Source organism: Hyposmocoma kahamanoa, unplaced genomic scaffold (genome assembly GCF_003589595.1).
Source record: "Hyposmocoma kahamanoa isolate Upper Pololo Valley unplaced genomic scaffold, ASM358959v1 92, whole genome shotgun sequence".
NCBI classification, from domain to species: Eukaryota; Metazoa; Arthropoda; class Insecta; order Lepidoptera; family Cosmopterigidae; genus Hyposmocoma; species Hyposmocoma kahamanoa.
In genome coordinates, this window is record NW_020654748.1 from 24,562,696 (window position 1) to 24,584,940 (window position 22,245).

General features: G+C 39.7%; 1 protein-coding gene across 1 annotated transcript; it reads right to left on the reverse strand.

Moving 5' to 3' along the window:
- Window positions 1-8,495: 8,495 nt before the first annotated feature.
- On the reverse strand, window positions 8,496-16,841 carry LOC113236966. The gene is made up of 2 exons (XM_026473196.1): window positions 16,520-16,841; window positions 8,496-8,902 (listed from the first exon to the last, which is right to left on the reverse strand). Exons 1-2 carry the CDS (start codon window positions 16,839-16,841, stop codon window positions 8,496-8,498), a joined length of 729 nt encoding a protein of 242 aa, XP_026328981.1.
- Window positions 16,842-22,245: the final 5,404 nt, after the last annotated feature.

Here is a 22,245-nt window from a genome sequence, read left to right on the forward strand (position 1 = left end):
ATTAAAATCTTAATCATAGGGTAGTTTTATGTAGTAGGTTTATCTAGGTACTAGATATTACTCATTATTTTATACTCGACACGAAATAAAATTCTGCCCTTTCAATATTGCTGTGTATTATATTGCACACAGTAGCCCCCAAGCTTGTCCCTTTGAGCCTTTGTGTCGCAAAGGGCAAAAGGGGCGAGTTTAATGGAGCGTCAATCAATCGGCCGTTGCGTAAGGCGCGTGTCGATTTAATGAGCGATTTGTCAATAAACAAGGTGCAGTGTAAACAAACACGGCTTTGTCGCGGCCGCCGCGAGACGACGCCGCCGCACGACGGGGCATCGGTTCGCGATCGATCCCACCGCATTATTAGAAAAGCGGAATTATAAAACAAAGCCATTATTTTCTTAATTCTAAGCATGTGCGGGCTACAATACAATTCACGTTGAAGAGGTGTACAGTTTCCGCTAGCGTCAGTTATATGAACGGTAGGAATAATATTATTAAAAAGGAAAATGAACAAACATATCAAAAAAATATTTTAAATTTTCCCTTGTCCGTGCCCGTACAAAGACGACAAAGTCCAGCGAGGTGAAACCAATAGGCATTACCCGGGCTGAGGAACGCGCGGGCGACACGTCTCATTGATGTTCCATTAAATTAGACTATTTCGCACATTTATTAAGAAGGTCTTGACTTCATTTAACATCGATATCCTCAAAGGACCTACAAAATCGGAAATAATGACCATTATATTTTTACGCTAGGTATGGAGTAGGATTCCTGGAAGCCACTGACTGAAATGGTACAATATACTCGTTTTATTAATTGTTATGCTCTCTTTGGATGATAATAGGTAAAGAGACAATGCACTGTAGGCAAGCAAGTAGAGACAATTGAGACGCTCTCGACGACGACGGCGTTCGCCTCGCCCTGAACCCCCGCCGCCGCGGCGTTCGACGTTCGAACTCGGTACATGTGTAATTAAAAGGCGGCGACGCGCACTCGAGGGTGCTCCACGTCGCGCGCAACGTGCTTTTCGACAACAACGCAAACAAACGAAGAGGCAGTTATAGATACGCAATCAAATGGAATTCACTCGCAAAATTAATCACTTACTTTCCTCATTATCGCATACCAATTTCCGAAAAAGTCGAATAGAACGAGAGAGATCGATGTAGATGAAACTTCTTAAAGTTAAATATTACAGCAACGCAGCATTTCGCTGCGCCTCGAGTAAAGTGTTTATCGAGATGCACCGCCTGTGCTCGCCAGTTTTTGTCAACTCAGCCCATATATCACCCTTATTATAGAGCAGGTCTCCGACCCGCGGAACTCTTTGAGCGATTCTTCACGGTGCGACCCGCCGCCGCCGATGACGCTTCCATAGCGCACCAATTGTTCAGAGCGTCACTGCTTTAATTTATGTGGGGGACTATGCTCTAGAATAATTTTGCGTAGTGCCAAGTACGCCGTTGTTATCACACTTTCATCACAACAATGAATATTTCATGGAAATCTGCTACGCAGATGACACTCTAGTCTACGCCCGGGGGCGGGATTGGGGGGAAGCGTCGCGACTGGCCACGGAGGGAAGCGCCATAGTGGTCAGCCGCATTGGGGAGCTGGGGCTCACGGTCGCCTTGGGTGGAGGTGGGAGGAAGGAGGGTCGGGGTGAGCCCTCATATAAAGTATCTTGGGCTCACCCTGGACAGCCGGTGGAACTTCAAAGAGCACTTCCACCGGCTGTCGCCGCGACTCGTGTCCGCCGCGGCGGCGCTTGGGCGCCTTATGCCAAACGTGGGGGGACCCAGCTCCCTATGTCGTCGGCTTTATGCTGGCGTCATACGGAGCATGGCCCTCTACGGGGCGCCCATCTGGGCGGAGGCCCTCACCACCAGACTGCGGCCGCTTCTGCGCAGACCGCAGAAGCTAATGGCGGTGAGGGCGATTCGGGCGTACCGGACGGTTTCCGGAGCGACGGCATGCGCCCTGGCTGGATTCGCACCCTGGGAGCTCGAGGCGTCCGTCCTCGAGCAGACCTACAGGTGCCGTGCGGAAGCCAGGGCACGTGGAGAGCGCCCCACACTAGAGGAGCTAGTGGGGGTTCGGCGTGCCGCCAAGACCGCCGTCCAGGGGTGGGAGGAGGCACTCCGATCGGCCAGATACGGGGAGCGCACCATCCAGGCGCTACTCCCTGTACTGGCCGATTGGAGAAAGAGGAGGCACGGGTCCCTCACCTACCGTCTTGTTCAGGTACTCACCGGACACGGCTGTTTCGGTGACTACCTGCACAAGATCGCACGGAGGGAGGTGACCACGGAGTGTCACGAGTGCGGCGCTGCTACAGACTCGGCGAGGCACACCTTGGAGGTGTGCCCGACCTGGAGCCAGCAGCGCCGGGATCTCGTAGAGGTGGTGGGACGAGACCTCTCACTGCCCAGCATAGTTAGAGCCATGCTGGGAAGCGAGAGGTCATGGCAGGCAATGGTCTCCTTCTGCGAGGACGTGATGTCGCAGAAGGAGACAGCCGAACGGGTCCGCGAAGACAGCGCCCTCTCGGACCCCGTTCGGCGTCGGCGGAGAGGACGCACGCGACGGCTCTTCGCCGACCGCCTGCATCCCATCAGCGGAGGCCAGCAGGGTGCGGGGTTGGGAGACCCTGCCCCTGCATTGCACAGGCATCCGCCGCCGGTAGATGCCCCAAATGTTCCGGGGCATCTCCGTGTAGGTCGCCCCCCATGATTAAGGGGGCGATGGTGTAGGGGTCCGCCCAAAGGCAGACCAGCACCACCGGAGTCGCGGTAGCATCTGAAAGGGACCCCGCGGCTCCGGCGCCAGGTGCGCGCAGGAACATCGTGAGGTTTTTAGTGGGTATGCTCTTGGGGATCGACATAGTCCCCAGGAGAGAGTCCCACATATTTAAACTGCCTCCGTGGCCGAACGGTTACCATGCCGGACTGCCACGCAGAGGTCCCAGGTTCGATTCCCGGGCCGAGAGAAATAGTTGTATGGCCTACAATTATTTCTCTCGTGAGTTTGGGTGTAATTTGTGGTTGTCTAAGTGTGTGTCCATGGCACCCGCGACACAGGGTTTCCCTAGTGCGGGGCTATGTTGAGTGTGTGCGTTATAAAAATATACCAATACCAATATATATACATATCCCCGCCGTCTCCCAGCGGCGGGGAATGCGTAACGCATTTTCCTCACGATAATAAAAAAAAAAAAGAAAGGGAGATTCAATTAACGCTTTTTAAAGCATACCTACTGTCAAACCTACACGTGTAGCCTGTGGGTGAAGTATAATAAAGTGACCCTAAATACGCCGAGGGTACAGTATAACAACGCGTTTAGGGTGTTGTTGGGGTTACCGAGACACTATAGCACTTCAGGCATGTTCGCTGAAGCACAACCAGAGGGTTTTCATGCCATTCTGAGTAATCGAGTTGCCTCACTCTGGCAACGTGTGCGTGGTTGCCCCAACATTATTCTAAAAGTTGTGGCGCATAGAATTGACTGCTCCATCCAGGGCCACTGGATACAACTTTTGAATTGCATCGCACTAACCTTATTCCTAAGTTCTTTACTAACTGAAATAAAGTATTATTATTATCACGCCCAAAGAGTAACGCTCGGTGCGTAGTCATCATCTTCGTGCTACGTTCGGCACAGCCAGAGATTGTCGCACGCACGCGAAGCTTCATAGGTACCTACATCTGAAGTGACCACGTGCGCCATGCTCGCTATTGTGATTTAGTTTTTAAATGGCTAGACAGCCTCTCGAATCAGACAAATGGACGTGGACATATGTCACTATCGCGGTGGCCATACTACGTATGCAGAACTGATTATATGTGGTCAGGAGCATACAGTTTGGGATAATTTGGAAAAACATCGTCAACATATGCTAAGCGTATGCACTCGAGCAGAGAGTACGTACCTAACGGTGGCGAGATTTCCTGAAATCATAAATATTTGAACTCGATTTGATTTGTAGATGCGCTGACGCCAGCGGCAGCGGCCAGCGGCCGGCCGACTCATTCGTATTCTTGTTTGTTGGATCGGGCTCACCAACTGCGCAGTAGTGCCCGCTCTGTTACCTACCGACACGACTCGAACTGCTTACATGCATAACTACTTATATTTTTTAGTTATACATTTTGCACCAGTGCAGTGCTACCTTTACAATGTGTACACACTATTACCGCTGCCATTAAAAAACCACTTGTACATTATGTTGCAGGAGTAAAAGTAGGAAGGAAGGTGTATAGTAAGGTATATTATAACACACGGAATTTATAAAAACAGGTTAAATGCAAGTCGGAGCAAGGCCATAGATTTGTTCAGTACCATATTGTACATTTTAACATGGACAGATAAAAATTGTTCAAAAGTACCAAACGCGCAGATAAAAAGAAATAGTTTTTATTTGGACCGATACGAAATAAATCACCAATCTCTTCGAATGCTAGCCTTACAACCTATTCACCTGCCGATTCTTCGAGTCAACTCATTACAGTCTACGAAAATAAATAAATAAAAAATAATTAAAACATAAAAGTAACAAAAAATTTCATTAATTACAATCATTAAAAAAAGCGAGGATTTTATTTGTTAATAACGTGTGAGCAATGCACAAAAGAAATGAAGAATACACTGCCACTTTAAATTATTATTTAAATTTTTTTTGTTTTGTTATGAAGGTTACAGAGGGTCGTATTCCAGAACTCTACTCAATGCTCAAGTCAGGACTTGAGTATGATTTAAAGCACTAGAAATTATACTGAAGTCCTGGCGTTTAGGGTCGTATTTCCAGTGCTTGTGTTGCCAGTACAATCCTGACTTGAGCATTGAATAGAGTTCTAGAATACGAACCTTTGACTCGAAATACAAGAGAGTAGTAACAAATCTTAATCAACGTCTGAATAATATTTAACCTTTGTATTGTCTAGCACCTGATGTCATTTTTAATATGCAACTCATTATTGAGGCCTATGGTGAGAAAAGAAAATAACACTGCGCGGGTCATAAGTTTTTTATGCGATCACAAAACGTCATTTGGACTGGACTCGTCTAGAGGCTGAGGGCAGTGTCTTCCGACATCCCTCGTACTCCACTCTCCCGATCTTGCTCTAAACAACCGAAATTTCGGGGAAAGGCCGAGCCCCGAGAAACGCAGAAAAAACCCGGTCCCGTTGTAGCATATACCTGATAGATTAATTGCGGTCCTCCAGACGTGTTTTATCTGATGTCATGCATTTTTTGCAACATTTCACTATAGATTTTATCAAAAACGTCAGCTGTGAGAAATCCTTTATCAGGGTATATACTTGAGACAGTTTTCATATAGCGATCTGTTTAGCACGACTTCTTTGTCAAAACTGATGTACGTTTACCGCCGTGGCTTGTCTGGACCTCAGAAACACAAAACCTGAGAAGGCGCACCGAGAACAATTCGGGTGATGGTCTTCCCCAGCTTATAACATTATCATGGATAACGCTTCATAAGCACAAGAGATCGGGTGGAGCCTTTTTTACTATTCAATTATTGTGTTTTATACTTTAGCTGAAGAGGTAATAAAAATGTCACGGTTTCTTTTAACAAGGGCTGGTTTAAACCTAATACAAAGCCACAGGGCATCTCCGTCATATGATAAGCTATCTATGACATAGAGAAATTTAATAGGTGCCACCTTTAAAAAATTAGACGCAGTAGATCAAAGAAATCCCTAGAAAATACTTCATAAACAGCAATAAAGCAAAGAGAATAAAGCCCGGCCAGCAGCCGTATAATACAAATCCAACATCGCTCCCAAAAAAAAACCAATCGCCTAGCGTTTTTGACACAAAATTTTTTGACCTTCCTGTATTGTAAGATGCGGTGATATATGATGTCGTCATTGTCCCGCGGAGATTTATATCGCGACTACTGCAGCAGCCACCGTACGGGTCACACGGTGTTTCCATAACTTCAAAGTTGTTTCCTGGTTTACTTGGACCTCTGACAACGAATGTAAAACATCACCATTGATATTTATAAATTAATTCTGCTAATAAAGTAACCGACACTTCCTCTGCCACTAATACAAAGAAAGAAAATAAATAATAATTTCAATTTAAAATACATTTTATTATCAGTAGGACAAATATCATGCAATATAACAAAATAAATGTACATACCAGGTAGTTACAAACCGCCAGAAGAAGAAGTCTCAACGTATACGGCTCTTTTTCCGCTTTTTGTAACCAAACCTTAATGAAACGGTCACGGTCATGGGCGTACCCGAGATCTTGTATACCTCCATACTATCTACTGTTGTCGATAAAAGTTCTCAATTTGCAATACAATATAAATAGTTAATAAATTATTCCACTGCTACAATTAAAAGGTAATTCAGCACACTCAGACGCGCAAAAAAATGGCTGGATCAACTAAGATCGAAGACATTGCTTTGTATGCTCAGTGTATGTACATAATATACGCTATGGGCGATTCTTTTACGGAAGATGTCATAAACCGTTTTGCTAAAGATCCTCGAAAGTTACTTTTACAATAGTTTTTATCCTATATAATTAATGAAATTAATTAAAAAATACCTATTTTAATTGATTTATTTATTTGACTAGGCACCTATAAAGAATTAGCAGAATATCTTGAGGGTGCTTTCCGTATAACATATTTAATATTTAGTGTAGGTGTCTTCGCGTAGTGTGTAATGCAAAAAAAGCGCGCGGGACCCGGCTTGAAAAAATCTGATTTGCCCCCCTGGCCCACAACCTGGGTACGCCCCCGGTCACGCTTTTATATTACCTTCACACAAAATCTGATAATAGATAAGTACAGGTACATTGTATTGGCGCAGGTTTATTTGAGACGGTCGGTCGCAGTGTAAACATAAAGTCCTTTCAGTGGAACACATCTATAGAGCAATCGCACAAGACCAAAGTACTTGTTTGCTGCTGGTGACAACCAGCGAATTCTCTTCTGCTAACACTGTGAAATCTCACAAAAATATAAACTGAATAAATCAGTAACAAAATATTAGTTTATTTTCATTTCTTACAAAATTACTATATATTTAGAAGAAACGAAATCGAATAGGTACAACATGCTTCAACAAAAAACGAAACGGACGAATTCAATCTATAAGTCTTTGCGGCGAGGCAACTGCGTTTTCGCTGCCTCACGGCGGCCTAAGTCGGCGACGGTGAACAATCGTCGATCGCGCTCCAAAATAAAACGTTATTGAAGGTGCTCATTGTGCACGCAGTAGCCATAAGTTACATGGTATGAGCTTCGGGAACAATAGCCGCCGCGCGGTAGCCGTAATTTGCATATCGCGCACTCCCGCGCACAGCGAACACAGCCACCGCCGCCCAAGCCCTCAGTCTTGCCAGCCGATCTTTAAACAATATAAGCGAAAAATCACAATTGAGTGCGACCGACGGCCGTGGTGCGGTTGTGACAATTCGCCGCTGAACTACTACTTTGAACCGGGCCGAAACAAACAATAACCGGCATTTTTCGCACAATATCAATTCAATAAAACCTTTTTACTACATAAAATATAAGAAAGTTCACCTAGTTAAGCATTACACAATTTAATAGATATTGGAGTTCTTTCAGCATTGAGTGGCCGGGCGGGAATCATTGTGGAAAATCCCAGCTATCAGTGAATTTTGAAATACTAAGCGGATGGCCACGTGCGGCCACGTGACCATTTCTCATATCGGCCACGGCGTATGCCTATTGATGAGATTTACATTTTTATTCCTGACTTAAACAGGCATATTTATTGACGTCAGCTTTGTCAACTCTCTCTTGTCCTCGTACCTTTGACTGAATTAGCAAAATCTTTACTCTATGAGCATACCTACTTACTTAAATGCAACACAGCGTTTCTGGTAAGGCCCGTAGACATAACGGTTGTAAAATGAGCTTCGGTGGCGAAGACGAGAGCGGTTTCATACTGATCTTATCACGCCGCAATTGCTCGCAAAGTTCCGCGGCCGACCTAGACGCGAAAGTTTCCGCATGGCTTCGACAGGACGACTTACTTAGACGACTTTATTACCCGCATTAACGCAATTTAAAGTATAACAGGCATAAGTTTTGTAAAACAGGAATTCTCTATGATTCCGATGGCGATTCCGCGGCGTTTCGAAAACTGATTCTTGGTTTTGTCGTGAATTACGTAGGCTGCCGCCGGAGGATTTAAAAAAAACGAAATTTGAATTTAACTAATTTATTAAAAGATAAAAATTACAATATAATTATTACGTGCTAAAGCTAATGCCTAGGTTCGATGCTAGAAACCGAGTGTCGTGAAAATATTCTAAAGTATGCAATCTGGGGGAAACGCTGACGTTGGTCACGTTGCTGCTGCACGTTGCACCGGCACGTTATGCTGACACTGCTTGCACGCGCTGTTGCGATGTGCTTCTAATTTGGGGCGCCGACATACATGATTTCAGCGATATAATTCCTCCACCCTCAGATCAGCAATTATTTTCCAACTTTCAGTGAAAAAATTGCTGGAGAAGATGGTTTCGCATAGATATGATTTCCAGTGGTTTCAGTGGCTTTATCTCGTCGAATGCAGATCGTCTTTTCAGATGGTTTTGGTTGTGTGTTTTTCCAAACGTAGTAGCGGCGAGCCAGTACGGCGAGGGCGAGTACAGCTGCACCGAATAGTATAATGTAAAACGGTATAGTGGTATGGTACAGTACATCAGGAATCGTCTGCAATTGTAACTGAGGCTTGAACATAATCTTGTCTTGAATGGTGTGTAAACTTCTCAAGTTGATAGAACTCAAGTTAAGATGAGGTGATGCTGTGTTGTCCATTCCATCCGGGTAATTTATTTTCATAATCTTAAGTGGTTGTCCCTGTATGACGTCGTCGGAATTTACTATGGTGAGCTCGGGTGTACGCAGGGAGCAGTAGATTGGCAGTGTAATTAGAAAGCTTCCGTTTAACATATTGTAAGTCTGAGTGTTGCAGCTCAACTGAACTTTGGTTGGCTTGGTGAAGGTGATGACATAGTTGCGATCGTCAAGTTGCTCCATGGCTTCTTTTAATAGATGAATGGTTGAGAAGGTGCATGTCGAGTCGATGGTCTGTCTTGAAATTACTTCCTGTACGCAATCGAATTGGGTGCGGAGTTTTTTACGAGAACTTTCGTCACAGAGAAACTGATTTTCATACTTCGGTCATTCAGCCTCCATGTACGCTAATTCATTTCCATTAGTTGCTATGTAAGGGTAGGGTGGAATGAGGATTTGGTGAAATTTATTAGGTGCTAGGGATAATTTGTATAAGTTGTAAACGTTTGGAGAAACTACGGGAAACTTAAAAATTAGAATTATCTGTTTTTTTACAAAATATGATCCAGATCTTATAATATTATAATAATTCCTAAAATCTAAATCTATCAACCTGTCTTGTCCATATATTATACCTAGCTTCTCTAACATGATTTTAAGAACATTTACACTAACCATAGAATGATGAGGCGTCATGGTTCTAGTAAAAGCTAGTATATTTTCAATTCTTATAAGTTCATCTAACAAATCATTAGTGTTTTCTGTAATGATAGCTAATAATTGTGCAATTTTACCGTATTTAACAAGATTACTTTCTTTATGTGCGTTTTCATATAACATTAGCTGAAGGGTACTATTAATTTTTCCTTGATTTCCAACTAACTGACTAATTATCTTATTGTGCTCCTTCATCCATTCTATATTTAAACTTGCACGGCTATTATACTCTACTGCAATTTTATTTTGATTTTCTTTTAGAATTTTAAGAGCATTATTGTATCTAATGGCATCCTGATAATCTAAATTTCCGGTTATACTTTTGATAATAGATCCTAATCCGTCTACTAGACCTCTTTTTGTTCTACTCGGCTCTAAACTATTTAAATGATCTAAAATAATATTAGTTTTATTATGTAGATAGTTCAATTGAAGTTCATATAATAAATAGGTATTATTACTAATTTTATCCTTAAAGTCTTGTATTTCATTCTGTAACGTAATTATGTTTTGTTCTATCTTATCAAGTTGTATGTACTGTAAGAACGTATGATAGTGGGTCGTTAGTCTAGAGTCTCCTAGTTTAAAGGGAAGAAGTCCGGGTCCATCGTCAAGGTTGTCAAGTCTTATATCCTGGGCTTGAATCAGGACCAGGTCAGCACCAAGAGTATCCTGTAACAATTTTATATTCTTAGGTGCTCGTTTTATTCGAGACTTTGCTACGGGGCCTCGTTTTTTGGATGTGTATATGTGAATTGGAAGGTCAGCTAGGACTTTGTCATGAGTATATCTAGGTGCAACCTTTTGTCTGCTGGCAAAAGGGTTTTTTATAAAAACTTCTTGCTGAGGTTGGTACTCAGCTTCGGGTTCTCTGGATTTATTTCGTGATTCTATAAGGGCCGTTCTGTCAGCTAACGAGGTCTCATTTATTATGTCGTAAACTGTCTTCATCTGTTCGCGGTGAGTCACTATATATTGTTGGAGTAGTTTTTCAGTTAAGTCTATGTCAACGGGGTCCCGGGTTCGAAATGACCTTTAAGGATGTCGTAAGGTCTGCATTTCGTGAAGCTGTGGATGGAGCTATTGTAGGCTATGATAGCATACGGCATAAGATTGACTGTCGGTTCATCTTTTTGTTGCAGTTTCAGAATACGAAGGTGTTCCAGTAACGTCGAATGGAAACGTTCTATGTTTCCATTGTCATTGGGGGAATGAGGTAAGGTCTTATGGTGAGTAATTTTATGGAGTTTCAGGAATTCAGCGAGAAGTTGGTTGGTGAATTCAGTTCCGTTGTCAGTCACGAGAGTCAGAGGGAGGCCATGGTGGGTACAGAATGTTAAAAGGGCTTGCAATATGCTTATTGCAGTACCGTCTTTGAGAAGGTAAGCTTGCCCGTATTTCGAAAATACGTTTATTTATTTTATTTATTTATTTATACAAAAGGCATACAAAAATACATAATACAATTTCTCGCCAAACTGCGAAAGCAGTTTGTTGGCAAGGATACACTCACAATCTCGAGACTATAGTATACCTACTTACTACGTTTAACAAAATCAATGTACTTACTTAAGCTAAATTTAAATGGCTACTAAAAGAGAAGATTTTAACTTTTTCTTTAAAATGAATTTAGATAATATATCACGGTCTCTCAAAAAATCAAATTTATTAAATAAAATGGGCAAGAAATACCTATTTGTTCTTTTACCATAGTAATTATTTACTTTTGGACATACATATTTACTTTCACGGACTCTCCTGGTATTATATTTATTCATTACTTTAATTTTAAATTCGTCTATGAACGTCTATGAATGTTATGAATTTTTCAGATTGTACTGTGAATAAATCAGCATGAACTATTTCTAGAGGTTTGGTAGCTGGTGGTACGATGTTAAAACACTGTTTTATGGGGTTTCTATCGTATTTACTTTGACCACATATACTACATTCGTTTATATGTTTAGTTATATGATCTCTCATTTTTGGCCAATAGTACCTTTTTGACAAGGCAAGGTAACACTCATTTATGCCTCTATGGTTTGTCTTTCCGTCATGATATTGTCTAAAGGCCCATTTAGATGGAGAGAGTTTCTCGTCTCGAAGATACGATTATCGAAAGAATATAAAAAAACTTTCCTCGTCTAAACATTTGCGATTATCGACCGTCCACGTGAGCGATAATCTCCTCGCCTTTCAATAATAACGTCTCCGTGTAAACAGAACTCGAAAGCAAAAATCGTATTTCGAGTTTCTGTGCCAGCCGTTTCTACCACGAGTGCAGCGCGCGAGGGTGTTTTGATTATCACTGCTTTTCTAAGACAAGAATTAATGGAACAAGAGCGAAAAAAAAATTTCAAATAACGGTGAGTGAGTGAGTGCCTCTGTGGTCGAATATAGCGTGGGCAATATAGTATTTAGGGTGCTCTCGTAACGAATATGGCACTCCTTTCTAAATCCAGGATGAAAAGTCGTGCCCGCACTTTTCAAATAATGGCAAGTTGGGTATCGTTTTTGAGGTATTTGGGGGGGCTCATTACAAACATAGCATTTATTTCTAAATCCAAGATGGCCGACACGACTTTTCAAGTAAATGTACTTTTCAATAAACACTCCTCACTAACTCCCCACTCACTCCCTACTCACTCCCTACTCACTCACTCACTCGCTCACTCACCACTCACTCACTCACTCACACACTCACTCACTCACTCACTCACTCACTCACCCACTCACTCACAACTCACTCACTCACTAACCACTCACACACTCACTCACTCAGCCACTCACTCACCACTCACTCACTCACCACTCACTCACTTACCACTCTCTGACTCACTCACCCCTCACTCACTCATCACTCACTCACTCACTCACCACTCACTCACGCACGCACGCACGCCCGCGCGCACGCACGCACGCACTCACTCACTCACTCACGCACTCACACACGCACTCACTCGCCCTATAAATTTATCATAATTGTCAGTTTTGTTTGTGTCAGTAGTTACAAAATTTAAAAAAAAAATGATAAATCAAAATTATATTTCTATACAGTGCAATGAACTTAATATTATCAGCAATTTCAAATTTGAATGGTTTTTGCATCATTTTGATATATCCATAGTCATACCGTAGTAATCACTGAACTCGAATGGCAATTCTCGCACTCAAAACGGTTCGAACCGATTTGTACGATAATCGTATGAACTTGAAAAAATGTCATACGAGATCGTGTTTAGACAAGTCGAAAACTCGTAAGCAAGAATCTCCTCACTACATATTTCTCCGTGTAAACAGTCGAGGAGGCGATTAAGTTGCTTACGAGTCTCGTATGACATAATCGTAGGCGAGATTTCAGTTCTTGCCTGAATGTAAACATTATGATACGATAATCTTATGGCGATTATTGCTTACGAGAATCGCCTACGAGTTTTCGTCTCGAAGCGTGCGAGAAACTCTCCCCATCTAAATGGGCCTTAATTATGTCTTGTTGCCGTATGTACTCCTTTACATTTTCTATTTCGAATTTTGACAAAACAAGATTCATGGAAGAGCTTCTGAATTTATCTTGAATTATAGGTATAATATCGTACATTGCTAACGGAGGGTTAATCAATAATGCAGTTTTTACTTTTGGGTTAACATATTCTTTTATTGCGTCAATAACATCACTTTCCAAGTTAGTTTTTGTCACTTGAATAGTCACTTTGATATGTGTCTCAAATGGTTTTGTAACGATAGGGCGCCTTTTTAAGTCATCTACGACAGAAATTATTAGTTGCCTATGATATTTGTTAACGGGCTCGTCTACTATAGGTACTTCGAGAATTGGATGTTCGTTACTCGTATGAGCTGTATTTGTAGCAGAGTTATCCACAGATGGTGGTTTTTCAGATGGATTGGCAACCATTGAACTGGTTTCTTCATTGTGAATTTCTATTCTCGATTATCGGCGTTTGTGTTGCTCTTGCCCTTTTTATAAATTACTGTGAAGTCGTATTCACTGAGCTTTAATCGCCATCTAGTTAATCGCGAGTTAGGCTCTTTTAGACTCATAATCCACTGAAGTGGTTTATGGTCGGTCAAAATTTTAAATTTCCGTCCGAAAAGATATGGCCTAAAATATTTTGTGGCCCATACTATTGCAAGCAATTCTTTTTCTATAGTGCTGTAATTGATCTCGCTCTCATTGAGGGTGCGGGATGCATAGGAAATTGGCTTATCAGATCCTACATGTCCTTGAGACAATACGGCTCCTATGGCGAAGTTAGAGGCGTCGGTAGTAAGTATAAAGTCTTTAGTAAAGTCGGGGTATTGGAGTATTGGGTCATTAGTTAACAGTTTTTTACATTTCTCAAAGCAGTCTTTAGTATAGTCTTTATCTAAAGTAATTTTTTTGTTCTTTTTCAGGCATAGTGTCATAGGTTTAGTTATTTTCGCAAAGTCGGGTATGAATTTTCTGTAATATCCTAACAAACCTAAAAACTGTTTTATTTCTTTTGTCGTTTTCGGCAATGGGTACTTTTCTATAGTCGAAATCTTGTCAGGATTAGGTCTAACACCTTCCCTGGTAATGATGTGTCCTAGGTATGCTGTTTCTAGCTTCAAGAACTCAGATTTATCCATCTGGATCTTAAAATTGGACTCTCTGAGCCTTTGAAAAACTTTCTCTAAGTTAATCATATGTTCCTGGAGACTGGTACTGTAAACTATTATGTCGTCAAGGTACACTAGACATATCTCATTTTGTAGACCTCTGAGAACATTATCCATGACGTGTTGAAATGTCGATGGAGAATTTTTTAATCCCATGGGCATGCGAAGAAATTCGAAATGCCCATGCTCAACATTAAAGGCTGTTTTTTGTACATCTTTAGGGTCCATTTCTACCTGGTAGAACCCACTGGCGAGATCCAGGGTGGTAAAATATTGGCACTTCCCTAATTTGTCTAATACGTCGCTGATGTTAGGGATAGGGTATTTGTCATCTATGGTTTTTTCGTTTAACTTCCGAAAGTCAATGACGAGACGCCATTTTTGTTTCCCTGAAGCATCAACTTTTTTGGGCACTACCCAAATAGGTGAGCTCCATGCGGACTCTGATGGCCGTATGATACCTTGAGATAACATTTTTTCGATTTGATCCTTTACTTCTTGCCGGTGGACGAAAGGGTATCTATAACTTTTTGTATAGACAGGCACTTCATCCGTGGTATTAATGCGATGTTTTATTTTATTAGTAAAGGTAAGGGGCTCATTCTCTATGTAAAAAACATCTGAATAGCGCGAACATAAAGATATTAAATTGGCTTTCGCTTCTTCGTTGAGATGGTCAGTTCGTAAGCGCGATATTACATCTCGAGCGCGCGGTGAAGGTGATGCTAATGTTTCACATTCTATATTAAGTACATCTGCACTGACTGAGTGGTCTAGTGAGAGTATAATGTTATTATCGGTCGGGTTGTGAACTTCCAACGTACCACGGCTGTTAGTTACAGTCGTTATACATTCAATTATAACGCAATTGCAAAAAATTTGTTCCGGGACAAATGCATCGCCGTCCGGGGCGTTAATGGGTAATCTAACTATTTTAGAGCTTTGTGCGGGAATAATATCTTCGTATAAATTGACATTTCGGGAGTTATACATTTTAATCGGGTTTACCATAGATTGTGTAGTCAGAGTTCTGTCTTTTAAGTCAATTTTTGCTTCCCATTTGGTCAGCAAGTCTAGTCCTATGAGGCCGTCAAAGAAGTCATGGAATTTATAGACAAAGAGGCGTATATGTTCTTTATCGTTAAACTCTTTAAAACAAGGTAACGTAATTGAATAATTGTTTCTGGTGGTCGCGTGGACGTTCGTAACCTCGAAGGGGTCATGGTTTAATGGAACGTCAGGATAATAATTTTGAATAGCCCGTGGGCTTATAAAAGATTGGTTTGCGCCTGTGTCGATTAGTAACTTTAACGGTGGATTTGATATTTGAATATATGGCAATTGCCTCTGTGTCTGTAAATTTATTTCTATTTTGGTTTTTTTTGACTTCGGGTGCGCCTGAAAATTTTGATAGTCATTAGTGTTAATATCTTCGCCATCAGTACCGTCAGGATATTCCAAAACGTTATCATGAGAGGGGTAGGTCATCTGGGTAGCGTCGTAGTCAGAATAGTCCGGATGGTTGTATGTCTCATTATTACTCTGTGCATAGTAATTGTAGTCAGGTTCATAGTCATAGTCTGGATAGTAATTATTATCATAACACACATTCATATTCATCTCTCTGGTCTTGAAGTAATTAGAAGGTGGAGGATTGCCGTGTATACGCCAATCGTGACGTGCTCCACCTGCTGGAGGCAGTGGCCTAGGGTAGAATTTTTGAACACCGCTCATTTCTTTAGGGACAAGGGCCTGACTGGGTTGATTCCTAGGTGGGAGGCGGAATAAATTACTCTGTGGATTGTAGCTGGGAGGCCTAGCACTAAACATTTGCTGCGTTCGAGATGGCATACGTACCTGTGGCTGATACTGGCTGTGCATAGGATTTATTCCAAATCCTTGCTGAGGAGCAAACCTGGATGGCTGCGGCATTTGCGGGAGAGGCCTTTGCATAGAAGGCACAGTCCACATTACTGGCGGCATTTGCATTTGTGAAGGCTTTGGGGTATGCATAGGAGTCGAATGGTGGACCTTAGGGGTCGTTTGTGACTTGCTAACCGATTCATTACGTTGCTGTAGATACGAAATGTTAATTTCCTCCTGGACATATTCCAGAGCCTTTTCAATTGTTTCGGGCCTCATGCACCGAATACGTGATCCTAAGGGTTCTTGCAACCCCCTTACGAACGCTTGCATGGTGAGCTTTCTATACAATGCGCGTTTAGCTTCTATTGTCGTGGCTACGTCCTCATGGAGAGTTATGTATGTCATAATTGTACTAAATAATGTCTGACAATGGTCATAAAATTCCTGAGGGGATTTTTGACCTTGGGTAGACAAAGAGAGGTCATTGTAAAGGGTGGTTTCGTCCCTTTGGTCTGCAAAATTGTTGATGAGTGCATTACGAATACTTAACCAATTATCAGGTATGCCATGCGCATTTATTATACTGGCGGCAGGCCCCGTAATTTTATTTAATATTCCATTTATTAGGCATAAATTAGCTAATTCGCTACCGGCGTTTGGACTAACATATGTAATCACGATCTGGTCACAAATTTTAATAAAACGCGTGAGAACGTTTGGGTTCCCATCAAAATCTGGGACCGGGCGTAAAGCCTTATAAATAGTATCTGGATCGTGCGGCATCTTAGGGCTCGCAACTCTCTCTTCGATATCAAATAAACTATTTAAATCTAAATTTAAATCAGATAAATCTAAATTTCTATTAGAATCTAACTGTCTATTTCGGCGAGACTGCCTGAGCGCAGACTCGCTGGTATTCGAATTACTAGGATAAAAAATTTTGGAATAAAAGGACTATACGTAAGAGGAAAAGCAACACAAGAAAGAATCTGTGCAACTCACAATTTCATCTCGTTTCTCTGCGTATCGATTTCTTGATACTCCTCCTCCGTGTGGCTGCAGCTCCCGTAGATTCAGGATACTCTGTGATGTGGCTTGAAAGCCGCTCGGGCGATGATGGTGCGCGTACGCGGGATTTTCAGGAAAACTTGACACGTCTCGCGAACCGGCCCGCGAGTATCCTACCGACTGCGCCAATTACGTAGGCTGCCGCCGGAGGATTTAAAAAAAACGAAATTTGAATTTAACTAATTTATTAAAAGATAAAAATTACAATATAATTATTACGTGCTAAAGCTAATGCCTAGGTTCGATGCTAGAAACCGAGTGTCGTGAAAATATTCTAAAGTATGCAATCTGGGGGAAACGCTGACGTTGGTCACGTTGCTGCTGCACGTTGCACCGGCACGTTATGCTGACACTGCTTGCACGCGCTGTTGCGATGTGCTTCTAATTTGGGGCGCCGACATACATGATTTCAGCGATATAATTCGTGTCAATGACAAAAACCAACAAATAACATAAACAATTCAATTTGACAAGATTGGCATCGCCCTAATCGAAGACTGCCTTGAGGGAAATAAAACGAAATTAAACGAAAAAAATTAAATAAGGTTTATTTGCATTAAATAGGTTATTACAGAATGGTAGATATTACATTTGAGTTCATCTATTCAGCTATTATATTTATTTATTTATTATACATAGCATGCAAAATTTAATCTTCTAAGTAGTCATTTACACTATAATCTACTTTTTTAACTAGGTATTTATACAGTTCAGTTGTCATTCTTTTAAATGTCAGATTTTTATTTCACAATTGAAATACATAGTCTATTATAAATTTTCATGCACATGTAATATTAACTTTTTAAGTACAGTGTAGTTTTAGGTATATTTTCAACAACAAGTCTGTCTAGGTTTCTTTTTGCGCGTGGATAAATTTCTATTAATTCTTTAAATAATTTTGCTATATTTATTATATTATAATTAATTATGCTGTTTGACAAATTTACAAACTTCATAAATATACATGGAAGGTAAAGTCAAAATATTTAAATTCTCGAACAGCAGCTCGCAAGATCCCGTGGGCCGATGCCGCACATAACTCGTATACATCTTTTTTGAGTTACAAATGCTCGTTCAACATAAGTTTCATTACCCCATATGATTAATCCATAACGCAGTACCGACGCAATGTAGACGTGTTAAGCAAATAAACAATTTTTTTTAGAAGTAACATGTCTTAACCTACGAAGGACGTATGCAAATCTGTTCATTTTGCTACAAACGTTGTCAATAGGGTTGATAAAACTAAGATTTTTATCTATTAATATACCCAAACATTAAACTGTCTCTAGCTTTTGTAAAATCTTTCCATCATAGTTAATGTTTATATTGATTGGTGTACGTCCTTTTACAGCAAATTGAACATATTTCATTTTTCCAAATTGCCGTGTTTATTGTTTACATGCAACCAATCTACCACGGATTTTAGTGTGTCATTAATATCAGTTTCATAGTTATTGACGTCGTTATTCATTCAATTTATGACTATTGCATTGTCATCTGCGAACATGATTCATTTATGCTTAGTTATTAATGGCAGGTCATTAATATATAGCAAAAATAATAAAGGGCCTAATATACTTCCCTGAGGAACACCATACCTATTCAAATCATAATGCGAACAGCATGTGTCAATATTTTTTTATCTAGATAGTTTAACTCCACCCGGTGCTGTCTGTCATGTAGGTATGACCTAAACCAACTCAGTGCTATGCTCTTAATACCATACTTCTCTAACTTTATCAGCAATCTATCATGTGCTACGAAATCGAAAGCGAAAGCTTGAGACAATCCAGAAAGAATACAGTACTGTGCTTTTTTGTGTCAAGAGCTTTAATCACTATATCGACAATATTGAAAACAGCCTCAGCAGTCGATTTTCCCTTTTGGAAGCCGAATTGTTCTGGTTTTATAATGCTTGTGCAGTAGTCCATTAATCGAATATACATGCACTTTTCGAAAATTTTGGCTAAAATCGAGATAAGAGTAATCGAGCGGTAGTTGGATAGCTCAGATTTGTCGCCCTTCTTATAGATCGGTTTCACTATTGATAGCTTTAATAGATCAGGTAACATGCCACTTTCAAATGATAGATTTATTAAGTACATCAAAACAGGTGCCAATTCGTTCTTGCATTGTTTTAAATTTTTTGTTAAAACTTCATCAAAGCCACAGGCATTAGAATTGTTTAAAGATTGCATTATTTTAATAATGTCATAGATTAAGAACGGTTTTATGTAAAATGAGTTTCATGTCATTTGTAGCATTCATAGATTGCCATACTTATGTTTGTCAGATTCAATATTCTTATCATTAGTCAAATTTGTGAAATATCGGTTAAAAGCTAAAGCCATTTCTAATGGCTCTGTCACTCTCGTGTTTTTTAGCTTTAACTCAATTATATCCAAAATGGGTGATTTTTGTAAGTTCTGGTCTTTTATGACTGCCCAAGACGCTATACATACATTCTTGTTATTCTTAATAAAATTTTGTGTTATAGTACTTTTTTTGTACTTTTAAATTTACAACACTTTCTTAGTGATTTTGATGCCCATTTAGGACGACTAGTTTTTGTATTTATCCTATAACAGAGATTATATTATAAAACGAAAATTTCATGGAAGTTTCTAAAGTGTCAAATCATATCGAAACTCCTAATTCACAATCTATACTGATCATAGACCTCTACAATGGTTATTTAATGCTAAAGATCCAAGTTCCCGATTAGTACGATGGAGATTTTTATTGGACGATTATGATTTTGAAATCATTTATAAAGAAGGCAGATTGAATAATCATGCCGATGCCCTAAGTAGAATCCGTACATTACAGAATAATACAGAAACATATGAGAATTTCGGTTACCTATCACAAGCTAGAGACATGATTTATAGAATTTTATTGAATAGATTTTTTATTTTTTTCCCGATTTTTATTTCCCCAACAAACCGTTTGACCAATGTATCTAATTGAATATTTTTATTTTGTAAAAGAACGACATCCATGATACATTTTTGTTATATTATTTCTTATTACAGGTACTAAAAGTATTTGAACATGTCGCACAATACAACTCGTCAAATTAAAGCACCTCGCATCTTTAGAAAACATGGTAAACGAGATGCAAGTTAATTTGATCGAGTTGTAGTTACTCGCTTCGCTCGATCGGATCGTGCTGCTTTTTCATATACTAACCTAACCTAAATCTACAGGAGAGAGTCGTACCGTTTAGGTAATGCAAACAAATTCGACTCTGGCACTCGCCGGCCGCTGCCACGGCACGCTCGCTAATGTTTCTCGAATCGTGCAGCATTTTTTCATTTTTTGCACACAAAAAACAAGCTCTGGCACTCTCCTCGATTCAGTTATAAGTTATTTATTGAATATTCAAGACCATTGTTTTTAAATTACATTTCAAATGACAGCAAAAACATAGCACAATGGTATGACGAAAATTGCGTAAGTGGACTTGCTGTGCACCAGCAAAGTATAATCCAGAATTTTGGAGCTGTATGGTAAAATTGTATGGCGGTACAATTTCATCTAAGAATAGTAATTTTGTCGAAACGAATTTTCAGCAATCTAAATTATATGGAAAACAGACAGTATAACAAACATGATTAGATCAAACAAATTTCTGCCCAAAGAATACGTATGTGTAATAATTATTCTAACAATAGGTTTTTGGACACACTTCTGCGGTAAGACATTTCTGTGTTACAAATTTATACCTAAACTGTCATCGCACTAATAAAAAAACGTCGTTTTCGGACTAATGAAATTCGAAAAAAAGAAATTCGAGTTTGTGATAGGTTACCGAGAATTTCCTTAAGAAATTTGAAAAGAAGATAATTTTAAATGATAATATCCAGGAGATTAATAAAAACATATTTGATAAAATTGATGCTAATATTTGCATTCCTATCTCATGTGATCTTGGATACGATCCTTATTTACAAGAATACTTTAATGAAATAAATAATAAATGTAATCATTTCAAGGATTTCAAAATTCATGAAGTCGATGTTGATAAAATAATCATTAAATCCCACAATAATAATTTTATGTATTACATTTGTGCTAAACAACATTATTGGGATCAAGCTGATTACAGAAATTATTTCGAAATTTTGATAAAAGCGCGGGAGCATTTACTTAAAAATAAGAAGGGAGAGTGTACACTGAAAATTCCTAAACTTGGTGACTCTTTTGACAAATTGAAGTGGCCGAAATTACATTCAATTATAAGATTTATTTTCAGAAATACTAAAATAAATATAATCATATTTCACCAGGATCGCGTTTGCCCTGATGAAAACCAAATCATGGAAATTTTAAAAGATAATCATTCACGTCTCGTTGGTGGACACTCTGGATTCAACAAAACATATAAAAGAATTAAAACTAAATACAAATGGCCAAATATGAAACTGACATAAAAAACTAATATGACATAATATATATATATCCCATGATTTACATCATCATCATCAGTCACAAACTAGATGACATAGAAAAACTTACAAATGATTTTGAATGTGATAATTCTGTTTATAGTCGAGTAACTGGTGGAAGTGTGTTACCACATACATTTACTATTATTATAAAATTGTTAACATTGTATGCTCTTTATAGGTTTTTCAAACATTTGTATATCGACCCTGGAGTTTTTTATATATTTGGAATCAGAAAAAAAATGCGCATTTTTTGGTCTAGGTCTCATAATTCTACGACGATATTTTTTCGTTATACGACGTCGATTTTTGACCCTGTTTTTTTTACGAAACACACGGAAAAGTGGTAAAACAGGAAAAACTTGCTATTTTTTATGATAAAATAGATACACCAAGAATTTTATTACATTTTTTTTTTGAAGTCGAGATACACGGTCCCCGTTTAAATGTTTCGAAATATATATAAATATATATATAATGGTTCACCGAGATACAGCAAAGTCGCTGCTCGATAATTGTAATTAATTAGGAATATAACAATTCAATTCGCTCTCTGGGCTAATTGAAGTTGCAATTTACAACTTTATAATTCAGTGAATGTGGCACTAGAAATGCACTTAACACATTTTAATAGAGATTCATAGAGATCCTATACAATTGTTTTT

Coding starts and splice junctions, on each gene's coding strand:
- LOC113236966 (XM_026473196.1), bottom strand. CDS start 16,841: ATGCCGCACGATCCAGATACTATTTATAAGGCTTTACGCCCGGTCCCA. Junction 8,903..16,519: donor CCTCTCTTTGTCTACCCAAG/GTCAAAAATCCC, acceptor AGCTCACCATAG/TAAATTCCGACGACGTCATA.